A 13,817-nucleotide genomic window follows, 5' to 3' on the forward strand; every position below is an offset into this window, starting at 1 on the left:
TATTAAAAAGTATGTATGTGTTTTATGCGCACTCATACATACACAAATATGCACAGACAGGTATACACATATGTATACACATGTATTTTTGTAATAGACTTTTTTCCAATTACAGTTGACATTCAATATATATGTTTCTCATGTACAGCATAATGGTTAGACATTTATATAATTTACGAAGTGATCCCCTCGGTAAGTCTAGTACACACATGTACACATGTGCACATACATTATATACTATATGCCGTAGTATATGTTATATACTATAACACAGAACAGATATGCACACACGTATTTGTGTATGCACAGGGATCTAGAGTTATTGGGAGGTTAAAGTGGAATGCTCTAGATAACGAACTTGGCTCAGTGCTGGTGAGGTTGACTGTGTACCATGATTGCACACCTCTGTTACCACCTAGTACACGTTCCTGTTTCCTCACAGAGTTGTGGTTAGGGTGGTATTGCTTCCAGTATTCTCTTAGGGCCAGGAAACCTGAGGTGGCGGAAGCTCACAGCTGTGACTTTGCCAGGAACTCATATGAAGTCAAGGGGGAGTGAGGCCAACACAAGGACAGGGTTCCCGGGGCAGCCTTGGAGTGTAGCCATAAAGACCAGGACCAGACTGCCTCCCATGTGCCATGCAGTCAGCCTCAAGATGAGCCCTTTGACTGCTCTGGGCCTCGGTTGGCCCATCCTCAGGTGAGGATGAAGTGAGGGAATGTTCGCAAATGCCTCAGAGCAGTGCCTGGCATGGAGTGAGCTTTGTATGCCGGTGACTGTTATTATTACTGTTAGTAATTGTTCCTCTTGCCGTATGGGACTTGTTGCTCTGAAGTTAGACCTTTGGAAACACAGGCTGAAGACTGACGGGAGCCAGGAAGCTGTAACAGAGCTTTGTGACCTGGGATGGCCTGTATTTTCCATACCCATCGTGTGTCTCAGGGATGCGTGGGGCTCAGGGTCAACAGGGGAGCGTCGGGGACAAGCTCTGAGAGTGTCAGCTCCAGCCTCAGATGCTTTTGTTTTTCTTGGTAAACTGGCATTTCAAGAAGCCTTTCTCTTCAACTTCCTGTGGTTATGAATCTTCTTTAAAGAGACCCTCTCTTCAGTGCGGACATTTGAGAAGCCATCCCAGGAAGTGTGTCCTGGGGCAAGGGAAGTAGCTTTTGCTGGTGTCATCCTGGGTGCAGGCCCTCGGGCGACCTTACTGAATAATTGTGCCCCTTCCGGGATGTGGGCACTGCTCCCGCACTGGACAGATTAGGTGTCTTCTATGGGAGTCATAGGAAGGTGTCCCTGGCCACACGTTGGTAAGGGGCAGAGACGGAACGCAAGCCCATGGGTTTCTCCATGACCCACGCTCTTGTCACGGCCCCACCCTACCCACTTCGTGGTGGTCGGTCATGAGTCTCAGCCACACTGCTCTTGGCAGGTCTCTTGGTCCCTTGTATGTCACTCAAAGGAGCGCAGCGGGGGTAGACTTTGTCCCCTGAGAGCAGGGACTGTGTTCACACATTCTGTGCGGTGTCTTACGCTGCAGTAATAAACGTGTCTGAAAGTCACCGTGAGAGAAGAGTGGGAATAAGGGAGGGTGAGTGCATTGACCTTACAAACGAGGTCCTTCGATGCTGGTAAAGTTGAATTTCAGTCTTTTCCCTTGCTGCTATGTGCGTACTTCCATTTGAAACACTTTTTAAAGGTGAATGTGCTTCTGCTGCTTCTGAAGCTTGCGGACACAGGTCAGAGGCCTTAATTTCTGCCGGGCATTGGGATTTCCAACAGGAGTAAAACACTTTGTTTTGTTGGGGATAAACAAGTGGACAGGGATGGCAATATGGCCGTGAGGGAGGGTGAGCAAGGCAAACACACACTGACCTGGGCAGGGCCGGGTCACGGGAAAGGGGGCTGCCTGGAGGAGGAGTCCTAAGCTGGATGAGTAGGATTTGGCCAAAGGACGAGGCAGGGAGGAAATTTCCAACAGAGGAGGGGGTACACACCAAAGGAGCCTTTCATAGTTACATCAGGGTGTTCAATAACTAATCATTTTCCATGAAGCAGGAGGCCTGTAATTCCAGTGTAGTAGATAGCATCATTTATGAAGACGGGTTTCAGTATTTTGAGTTCAGAAAACATTTGCCTTTTCAGCCTGTAAATTATTTCTATAATGAAGCCAAAGGTACCAAGGGAATGTAGACACAATAGGAAGATCTCCCGTTAGCTCTCATCGCTTACTTTCCCCTGCCCCCAGCCTCAGACAACCACTAATCTGCTTTCTCTCAGTGGATTTGCCTGCTCTGGACATTTCGTACGGAATAGTGGAGTGAATACTAGTCCTCAGGGTGGAGGCGAGGCAGCGAGAATGAGCGTTGTGACAGAAAGGTGCCATGTGGATGCCATTGTCCAGGAAAGGGGGAGTGGTGCTGCTCTAATGTGGAGCCAGTCCTTGAGCCAGCGTGGGGCTTGGTTTCCATACCTGTGATGTAGGGAGATGGGGCCAGGTGTGTTGAGTCTGGTTGGGATCTTACCTGTTTTCAACATGGAGTCGCATGCAGTGCAAAACTAAGGAAATTTAAAATAAAACCCCCACCCCCACCCCAGATGCCCCTATATCCAGGTCCCTTCCAGTGGGGATAGGACTCCGGGATGAGTGAGCTAAGCTCCTGTTTCTGTGACCCTTAGAAACCATTTTTAGCTGCGGTAATGCCTAATGGTTGGAAGGTGTGCACCAGCTGAATATAGTTTCTTCTCACCACCTCTCCCCCCCTCATCAGCAACTAGGTGGAGTGACTTATAGTGAAGGCTGTACTAGAATTAAGGAAATGTGGGGACCTAGTTAAGGGAGTTACTCAGTGACATTTCCAGAGCAAGCCCACTTTTTGCAGCACTGTGCAAACTTTGTGAAGGAGAGGCCAGAGAGAACACGGTATTTGTACAGAGAGGGGACTGTGGGTTCTGGCGTGCTGGAGTTCAGACCCTGTATCCACCTCTGTGATCTGGGGGAAATTTATTAGCCTTCTGGTATCTCACTTTTTTCATCTGTAAATGCAGATAACATACTTTCTCCTACCTCTTAGGGTTAAGTTAGACATATGTATAGGACACCTAGGTCAGTGTTTTCTTAGTCCCTCGATCCATTAGAATGCTGTAAAATCAGTTGAGTGGACCACAACTAATAGTGTATCTTAGAAACGAAATGGAACAGAATAGAATAGAAATTATCATTCACCTATACCAAGGGTAAGTATTGTTTTCTGAGACCTTTTTTCCGTGTTTCGTATGTTTATGTGTCCACGTGTGCACATGCATGTACTGGGTGGGGATGTCAAATCGCTGACCTGTGGGTCCCATGAAATAAGTTTGTAAGTCACTGACCACCTAGGTGATGTAATTCGTGACGTCCTGAATCAGAATCCCATGGGAGTAATTGTTATGGATGATATTCCTGGGCTCACACTACCACTGTAATTTGAGGGGGGACCTGGGAATTTGTTACTTAAATAAGTTTCACCTGACACAGACTTTTGAAATATCTGGAAGTGGACCATATGGTGGATGTGTCAGTCTGTTCCCTTTATCTCTGGCGTACGTTCCTTCCCAGCAGACCTCCCAGGTAACCCGCATGAAGGACGCTGCAGCGGTAGCGAGCTGGGGAGTGGGCACGTTCCGGTGCTGCGTTCCGGCTCTGCCGCTCCACTGGTTAGTGGTGTGGCTGCACTACCCAACCTCTCTGGCCCCTGGTCTGTAAAGGGGATAACAGTCCTCGCCCCCAGGCTTGTGGTGGCAACTCAGTGAGGTGGCCTTTGTCAGCGACACGGCACAGGCCCAGGCAGGTGGGGAGAGGCCAGCCCACCATCGCTCGCCCGTCTTAGTGGCCACATCCGTAATGTAGCAGGAGGAGGAGGAATAGCAGCGGTGTGTGGCCAGCCAGGCTCTGCTGGTCTCCGGACAAAGGTTGAAAATCAGTGCTGGCTCCTGTCTTTGAGAAGGACATAGTCTGTTTGGGTGACAAAGGTCCACGTATTCTAAAAATCTTACGTGCACTGACTGGAAGTAAGCTAAAATCTTAGATTGCCAACCAAACACAGAGAAAGTATCTTTCTGGAAATAAATGACTTAGTCTGTATTATTATTTTTTAAAGTAGAGGGAAATGTTACTGAACTGAAGTGGTTGTACATAAGTTTTTTCCTTTCCTGGAGCCACAAGAGCGTGGCCTTTTCTTACTTGATCACAGACCACTTTGTTCCTGTGTTGCCCTGTTGGGTGTTTATCCACAGCGCTGGAGACCTTGGGTGACCAGAGCTTCCTGTGTACAAAACAGCATCCCATTAGCAAGCCCGAGGTCCAGAACTGCAGGGGCTCGGCCTGGCAAAACACAACTGCTCTCAGTGGAAAGCAAAGTTTCTGACTCTTCTAACTGTTCAATCAGTCACAATCTAAGCGCCATCTCTCCTGTCTCTGCCCTACTTTCTGCGTGTCTGCAGTGTTTATTGGACTATGGGTTTCTCTCTCCAGCCCAGCTCGTGAGCCCCTCGAAGGCTGGCCAGTGTCTCACACCTTTGTCCCCAGTGCAAACCCCCACACTTAACTGGGGCCCTGGAAGGTTGGAGGAAGGAAGGAGTGAGCCCACAGAGGACAGCAGGTCCCGTCACCGTGGCCTTTTATTTCTGAGAAACTGTTCAGAGTGGAGCCTCCCACCTTAGTGCCTATCAGATAGTTTCAGGTGTACTTACTTAGCCAGCAGTTCATACACGTGATGGCACAGAGGTGTAAACCGAGGCAAGGTTTGCCCAGAGCGGAGAGCTGGACTCAGCGTCAGCCCTGAGGCTGTGTCTGAACCCCAAACCTTGACCGCAGCCTCCTGCTGGCGCCTCCCTTCTTTCCATGTCCTGTGTTGCTTTGAAGGCCATTTCCCTTGGAGCAAACAAACCCTTAGGGCTGGGCTCTCTTACCATCATTAACCCCGTGGGCCTCGCACTCTCTGCCTCTGCCAGGAATGCTTTTAACCACCTCTCTTTCTAAGTTTGCTGTGTCAGTCTGGGTTTTCATCTCCGGTACGGAACTGAGGTTTTGACAAAGAAAGAAATGAATCCGGAGAGCGCACCCCTCTCCCAGCACCGTTCCCACTGCCTGTGTCCTTCTGAGGGTCTTCAAAGGCATCAAGAAGTAGGGGGCCCTGATAAGCTCTGAGGTAAATTGCTTTCAGACTATCAGAGTGAAAGAAAAAACAGTCAAATAGCAACGGCTCAGGGAGATCACCGTAAACGCTTTCAAAGCCCTTCTAAAAGCCTCCATCAACTCTGACGACCAGGGCACTGGCGACAGCCGTGGGTGGTTACAGGCCTCCTTTCTAGGATGCTCGCCTGGCCCACGCTTCCTGTGTGAGGGTGTGGGAGTGCTGGGGTGACTGGAAGGGTCAAGGGAAGGGGAAGGACAGTGACAGGAGCGTGCCAAGAAGCCTCGAGCTGTGATGTAGTCTGGGTGGACATAAGGCATTGGCTGGGTGGAAAGCTCAGGACAGCTTCACAGGGCCTGGACCCCGTGGGCGCGTGAGCTTGGCAGGCGCTGCTTGGAACCCAGGTTTTTGGTGGCAAATGCATCCGCACTGTTTGGTTGTGCAGAGGGACTTCTGTTTTGTTTCTGTTTTTAAATGTAAAGTACCCTTTTCCTAAGTGCTCTGGGGACCACCAGGCTCAGGAGACATTCTGTAACAGTAACAGCAAGGACTCCACATAGGAATATGGAAGAGTGTTCATCCAGATGCCCTTTTGGAGGTCCCCAGGGGCATTGGCCCAGAGAGGTCTTAGCTGAGGCTGAGTTGCATAACAGCAATGCTAAGACCACAGCAGCAAAGCCTTTCGGATTTCAGTATGCACTCTCTTCCAAGCACTTTAGGTGTGTTTCTGTCAATAAACTTTATTTTTTAGAGCACTTTTAGGTTTGCTGTGAAATTGAGCACGGAGTACAGAGATTTCCCACGTACGCTCCGTCCCCACACATACACACCCTCCCCACTGTTGACACCTACACCTCAGTGGTTTCTTACTCACGATCGATGCACCTACATGGACATGTCATTGTCACCCCGAGTCCACAGGTGTACATTAGGCCTCACCCTTGGTGGTGTCCATTGTGTTGTCCATTATTTGGTGCTGTCCATTGTTTGGGCAAATGTGAAGGACATGTATCCATCATTATAGTATCACACTGAGTAGTGTCACTGCCCTAAACATCCTCTGTGTTCTGCCAGTTCATCCCTCCCCCCCCTACACCCTGGCCACCACGGATTCTTTACTGTCTTCATTCATCATTCTGCCTTTGCCAAAATATAAGATAGTTGGAATCATATAGTATGTAGCCTTTTCAGATTGGTTTCTTTCCCTTAGTAATATGTATTTAAGTTTTTTCCACATTTTTTTGTGGCTTGATAGCTTATTTCTTCTTAGTACTGAATCATATTCCATTGTCTCGATAGACCCAATGTATCTATTCATTTACTGAAGGGCGTTTTAGTTGCTTCCAAGTTTTGGCAATTATGAATAAAGCTATAGCAGACATCTATGTGCAAGTTGTTGTTTTTTTGTTTGTTTGTTTGTGGACATAAGTTTTCCATTTATTTGGGTAAATACCAAGGAGCAGTTGCTGGATTTAATGGTATGGATATGTTTAGTTTTGTGAGAAATTGTCAAACTCTCTTCCAAAGTGGCTGCACCATTTTGCATCCCCACCAACAATGAATAGAGTTTCTGTTGCTCCACAGCCTCTGTAGCATTTGGTGTTGTCAGTTTTCTGGGTTTGGGTCATTCTAATAGGTGTGTAGTAGCGTCTCATTGTTATTTGAATTTACATTTCCCTGAGGACACGATGGGGATCATCTTTTCATATGCTTACTTACCATCTGTTTGTTTTATTTGGTGAGGTGTTTGTTTAGGTCTTTGGCATATTAGTTTTGTTTTGTTTTTTTTCCTACTGAGTTTCAAGTGTTCTTGTGTATTTTGGATTAACAGTCCTTTATCAGATATATCTTTTGCAAACATTTTCTTTCTGTCTATGGCTCCCCACCACCCATTTTCTTGAGAGTGTCTTTTGCAGAGCATAACTTTTTAGTTTTAGTGAAACCCTACTTATCAATTTTCTTTTGTGGATAACACCGTTGGTGCTATATCTAAAAAGTCATCACCATACTCAAGGTCAGCTAGGTTTTCTTTGATGTGTTCTAGGAGTTTTATACTTTTGCATTTTATATTTAGGTGTACAATCCATTATGAGTTAATATTCATGAAGGGTGTAAGGTCTGTCTAAATTCATTTTCGCACATGGCTGTCCAGTTGTTCCAGTACCATTTGTTGGGAAAACTATTTTTGTTCCATTGTATAGTGTTTGCTCCTGTGTCAAAGATCAGTTGACTGTATTTAAGTGGGTCTATTTCTGGACTTTTTTCTGTTCTATTGATCTCTTTGTCTATTCTTTCACCAATACCCACTGTTTTCACTGTAGCTTTATAGTGAATCTTGAAGTTCAGTAGTGTCAGTCCTCTAACTTTGTTCTCCAATACTGTGCTTGTTATTCTGTTTTTTTTTTTTGTTTTTGTTTTTTTTTGCCTCTCTATGTAAACTTTATAATTAATACCCACAAAATAACTTGCTGGGATTTTGATTGGGGTTGCTTGAATCTGAGATCAAATTGTGAAGAACTGACGTCTTGACAATATTGAGTCTTCCTATCTATGAACATGGAATTGCTCTCTACTTACTTAGTTCACATTTGATTTTTTTCATTAGATTTTGTACTGTTTCTCATATAGAGCTTATACATATTTTGTTAGAGTTATACCTAAGCATTTTATTTTGTGGAGTGCTAATGTGAATTGTATTGTGTTTTAAATTTCAAATTCCACTTATTCATTGCTGGTATGTAGGCAGCAGTTGACTTTTGTATATTAATCTTGTTTCCTGTAACCTTGCTATAATCACTTATTAGTTCCAGGAGTATTGTGGTTAATTCTGTCAGAATTTCTATATGGATAATCATGTCATCTGCAAACACAGACAGTTATATCTCTCTCAATCAGTATATCTTTTATTTTGTTTTCTTGTCTTATTACATAAGCTAGGCCTTCCACTGTGATGTTTAAAATGAGTATGGGGAGGGGACACTGCTTTGTTTCTAATCTTAGTGGGGAAGCTTCTAGTTTGTCACCATTAAGTATGATGCGATTTATAGTTCTTTTTGTAGATATTCTTTATCAATTGAGGAAGTTCCCCTTTGTTAGTAGTTTACTGAGATTGTTGATCATGAATTGGTGTTGGATTTTTGCCAAATTATTTTTCTGCCTCTATTGATATGATCATGCGATTTTTTTTATTGTTTTTATTTTTTTTTTTAGCCTGTTGATATGATGGATTACATTAATTGATTTTAGAATGCTAAATGAGCCTTGCATACCTGGGTTAGATAAGTCCTACTTGGTTGTGGTGTATACTTCTTTGTATACATCGTTGGGCTCAATGTGCTAATATTTTGTTGAGGAGTTTTGCATCTTTGCCCATTAGAAATATTGGCCTGTAATTTTTTTTTTTTTTCTTGTAATGTCTTTGTCTGTTTTTGGTATTAGGGTAATGCTGGCCTCATAGAATGAGTTAGGAAGTGTTCCTTTTGCTTTTATAAAGAACTGGTACAATTTCTTCCTTAATTGTTTGGTAGAATTCACTGGTGAACCCATCTGGGTGTTGTGCTTTTTATTTTGGAAGGTTATTAATTGTTGCTTCAATTTCTTTAGTAGATACAGGCCTATTCACATTGTCTATTTCTTTTTGTGGGAATTTTTGCAAACTGTCTGTTAAATAATTGGTCTGTTTAACCTAGGTTGTCAAATTTGTGGACAAAGTGTTGTTCATCGTTTTCTTTTACTATCCTTTCAATGTCCATGGCATTTGTAGTATGCCCCCTTTTATTTTTGGTGTTACCAATTTGTGTCCTTGTGTCCTTTCTGCTCTCTCTCTCTCTCTCTCTCTCTCTCTCTCTCTCATTTTTTCTTTTTTAAGTTAGTTAGCCTGGCTAGAGTCGTAATCATTTTATTGATCTTTTCAAAGAACCAGCTTTTGGTTCTGTTGATTTTCTATTTTCAATTTCATTGATTTCTGTTCTAATTTTTATTTCTTGTCTTCTGTCGACTATGGATTTAATTTACTCTTCTTTTTCTACTTTCCGAAGGTGAAAGCTTAGATGATCAATTTTAGATTTTCTTTTCTAATATATGCCTCCAATGCTATAAATTTCCCCTAAGCACAGCTTTCACTGCTTTCCATGTATTTTGATAAGTTGTTTTCATTTTTATTTAGTTCAAAATATTTTTAGTTCAAAAAGTTTTCTTGAGATTTTTTTTTTTTCCTTTGATTCATGTGTTATTGTAAAATGAGGTGTTTGATCAGTATACATTTTGGGATATTCCAGCTATCTTTCTGTTTTTGATTTCTAGTTTAATCCATTGTGGTCTGCCAGCAGACATTGTATGATTTCTATTCATTTAAATTTGCTGGTTTTCCTGTTTCCCCTGAGGGCAGGCCTAGTTAAGAAGACCAGAATTTTCTGGTATATTTCAAAATGGTTCTTTTCCCCTCTCCCTGCCAGAAACAAGAGATAATTTTTCTCTGATATTGATTGTGAGAACAGGGTTGAGCTCCTGAAGGTAAAACTCACAAGAGTTTGGGGTCCTCATACAACTGGGTCCCCTGGGATTTTTAGCTCTCACAGTTTTACGGGTTCTCAAGGAGGTTTCTGCTTGTGGATTTTTGGCCCAGTAAGTCGTAGTTCTCTGTTTTTACCTGTATGTCCGTCTAACTTGGGGGACAGTGGTTTGTTCTATGACCACATCTCTTATGGATCTAAGAAGAATTGTTACATTTTTGGTTTGTTCAAATTTTCATTTGTTGTTAGGATGGAGTGGGGACTTCCAAACTTCTTACATGCCGCACTGGAAACTGGATGTCTAGTTTATGAGTTTTCAGTCTCCTTTATCCTCCTAGCAATCCTATCAAGGAGGCAGTTTTTATTGCAATTTTTAAGAAACCAAGACACTAACATGTTAAGTCACTTGCCCCAAGTTGCCCCAGCTGGTAAGTGGTGAAACTGGGATTTGAACACAGGGACTCTGAGCCCCGAGTCTCTACTCCTGGTCACTATCTCAAAGGAGCAAGTGCTGTGGAGTTCAGAGGTCTAGGTTGGATGTCCAGCTCTCCTCTCTGGTGCTGTGACCTTGGCAATCTCTTAAAAACTATGTGTTGGGCCATGTAAAGTACTTTGCACAATGCTGTGCTTGAAGTAAATTCTTAAGATATGGTGACTATTGTCATTGTTATCGGTGGTATGAATCGGCTGCATTTTGGGGTGCCTGAATAAGATTGCATTCATTTACCAACACACAGAAGACACTTGTGTCATGGAGAGCTCACAGTGGATGCTCATTAAATGGCTTAAATGGTGGGAATCGGTCCCCCTGTAAACCCAAGTGAGATAGAATGTGTTTATATCATCCAGGACACACACGGTTCAACACATTTCCTTGCAGTCATGGCTCCTGCATGTCTTGTTTTTGTTTATGGTCCATCGGGACTCTCAGCGTCCTCACTTACCACTGGGTTTTGGCGCTCTGTAAGATGTGGGTGTGTGAAGCTTGTTAATACCAGTCACACTTTGAAGGTTGTTGTGGGGGTGCCGGTATTTCTCTGCTCAACACGCGTGCACTGATGCCGCCTCACTGGGTTGTCTTCCCTGCTGGGGACACCGAGGCTGAGAGCCAGGATGAAGCCATATGCACAGCCTTCCATTGTCCAGTGACTGATAGCCTCTCACTCCACCTTCTGAAGTACAAGGTGGCGTCCAGCCGCTGTCCTTTTTCCCTCCTCAGCTCAAGCACTGTGTTAGCGTCTCAGGCTGCCATCACAAAGCTCCACACACTGCGTGGCTTACACAACAGTTAGTTACCGTCTCCCAGGTCTGGAGTCGAGGAGTCCCAAGTTCAAGATGGTGCAGCGTTGCTTCTTCTGAGGGCTGTGAGGGAGAATGTGTTTCAGGACTCTCCTTGCTGGCAATCTTTGGTATTCCTTGGCTTGTTTACTTGTCACCCGTCCCTCTGCCTTCATCTTCACGTGGCCCTCTCCCTAGGTTCATGTCTGTGTCCAAATTCCCCCTTTTTATAAGGACACCAGTCGTATTGGATTAGAGCCCGCCCTGATGACCTCATCTTAAAGAATTACATCTACAATGACCCTATTTCCAAATAAGGTCTGAGGCATTAGAGCTTAGGATTGCCGCATAGGAATTTGGGGGGAACACAGTTCAACCCATAACACCCACCCTCTGGGAAAATTGTCATGTGAAACAGCCCTAACGTGAGCTCTGAGAGAAAAGGTGCATGAGCGGAGGCATTGATCACCACAGAAGCGTGTCCCTAACTGAGAATGTTGTACCTTAGCCGCCTGGGTGAGGCTGGCGGCTGTGCAGAATGAGCACGAGGGACACAGCCTGGGGTGGTCCGGGAGCCCGGGTGAGCCTCCGTACATTCATTCCAACCCTCATTCTTCCTCTCAGACCCAGGGCTCCTAGCACTTGGCCTCATTTTCTTAATCTGTAACATCAGCATAATAATGTCTGTCCATCGAGAGTGTTCATGAATCTCAGTAGAATATCTTCTATCAACCCCGCACGCCAAGCATTAAGCGCTGGAGGACGTGCTGTGCGCTGGGAGCAGAGCTGGTCTGCGCGGCCGACTCGGGGCCGAGCCCTGCCGGGTACCAGCCGGCACCTCTGCAGGACCGGCATCTCTAAGTCCATCCCTCCCTCTGAAATGGCGGTGATGCCGTTCCCCTCCCACTCTTGAGCTTGCCAGGCTGTGTGGGGCCAGGAGCAGGCTGCATGTCACATTCTTGGAAAGGGGCACTGCGCGTCTGGCTTGGACGGTGGTGATGGCGGTGGTGGTGGAGATGGTGATGATGGTGGTGGTGATGTGTCCACAGAGCCCAGGTTAAAACAAAACAGCCAACTGATGATGCTCTCTTTCTGTTAAGGACAAAAGGAGTTACTCTTGTCCTGTGTGTGAAAAGTCTTTTTCAGAAGATCGGTTGATAAAGTCACATATCAAGACGAACCATCCCGGTAAGGTTATATCGTTTAGAGTGGGATATTAATGTTAAAATCCTTATGTTTATTTTAAAAGCTAGAGTTACATATCACCTGCACTAATGGAAATAAAGAGAGCTGAAGGTATGAGTCAATTCAAGGGAAACCATCATCTTTATTTAAAGCTGGGCATTTATGTAGTTATTTACTTCATTTTATCCTTTTATCTGGTCTTCAGATACATCTCCCTGCAGTCTCATGAGTCCCCTCCCCTTTTTAATCTGAACTTTATGTGCTTGCACTTGGGCCACTTCCAGTGTTGGTGTGACTCAGATCCCACCCCGGTGCCTATGCCAGCCCTTCCAGAAGTTTGTGTTGCCCAGCATGGTGGTTTATGAGGGCTGTGGGCCCGCTCCCAGGCCAAGGAACCTCACTGAGTTGGAATGACCGTCACCTTTGGTCTTTTCAACCCCATGCCGCTCAGATGTGTGAGACTCGAGCTGCGTGGGCATCAATTCTCACTGCCGGGGACACATCTCCGTTCTTCCTGTTAATTCCTGTTTATGCATTATGTTCTGTGTCAGAGCCCTGCCCATGGGGAGGCTTTGGTTGCCCCAGTCTGGGGTGGGCCCCTCCTATGCCCCCATAATGGCACAGATACCATGTTTCCCCGAAAATAAGACCTAGGCGGACCATCAGCTCTAATGCATCTTTTGGAGCAAAAATTAATATAAGACCCGGTCTTATGTAACACCCAGTATTATGTTAATTATGTTATATTATATTATATTATATTATATTTATTATATTTATTATATTATGTTATATTATATTATATTATATTATATTTATACCCGGTCTTATATTAAAATAAGATCGGGTCTTATATTAATTTTTGCTCCAAAAGATGCAGTAGAGCTGATGGTCCGGCCAGGTCTCACTTTCAGGAAGCACGGTACCCCTTGTGGTAGTGATTGGCACTCTCCCCGCTGCCCCTTAACATCCTTGGGGTGGGACTCCCATGAATCCACCACTCAGCTTCCTCACTTGTCTACATTTTGCCAAAATTGTTTCCTGTATCCGTCCCCCGAAACTTTGTTTTCTAGAATATTTTTTTAGAAGTATATCTCAGACATCATGTTATTTCACCATATTAAAAAAAAAAAAAACACGTTCAAAATGCATCTTTAACTAATAAGAATTTTTAAGAAAATTTTTAAGAAATAACCACCATATTACCACTAAAACCAACAGAATTCACAGTAATCCCTTTTTACCATCTAATATTAGTCCATTTAAAATTTCCCCAATTGCCACAAGATTTTCTATTACAGTGGCTTGTGTGAATCGGGGTCCAAGTGTTATGCTTTTAGCTATTATGTCACTCAGGCTTCTTATATTCTCATAGGACACCCCTGCCCCGGCTTTTCCCCCCCGTGACATTGATTTATTGGAGAAACAGTTGCTTTTCCTATAAACGGCTTCACCTTCTGCATTTGCCTGACTATTGCCTCATGAGACTGTCTCTCTAGCCCTCACATTTTATGTAAACGGATAGTTAGATCTGAGACTCTTAGATTCTGGATTACCTTTGTAGGCAAAATTCCTGTCATGTGACACCATGAGGCACGTCCTTGATTTGCCTTCTCTGGGCTTCTAGGACTGACCAGTGTGGTCAGGTGCTATCATGAGGTTCATTAAC

General features: G+C 44.5%; 1 protein-coding gene across 8 annotated transcripts in view; it reads left to right on the forward strand.

The window, feature by feature from the left end:
- The window catches only part of ZFAT (zinc finger and AT-hook domain containing), a 213,275-nt gene that overhangs the window by 129,229 nt on the left and 70,229 nt on the right, over positions 1 to 13,817 (forward strand). For all 8 annotated transcript variants that reach the window (XM_074316937.1, XM_074316938.1, XM_019724243.2 and 5 more), the window contains one exon: positions 12,064 to 12,151. In XM_074316937.1, coding sequence (XP_074173038.1) covers positions 12,064 to 12,151 — 88 coding nt within the window. The remainder of the gene's footprint in view (positions 1 to 12,063; positions 12,152 to 13,817) is intronic.

The sequence above is a fragment of the Rhinolophus sinicus genome, linkage group LG12, assembly GCF_036562045.2.
Source record: "Rhinolophus sinicus isolate RSC01 linkage group LG12, ASM3656204v1, whole genome shotgun sequence".
Taxonomy (NCBI): domain Eukaryota; kingdom Metazoa; phylum Chordata; class Mammalia; order Chiroptera; family Rhinolophidae; genus Rhinolophus; species Rhinolophus sinicus.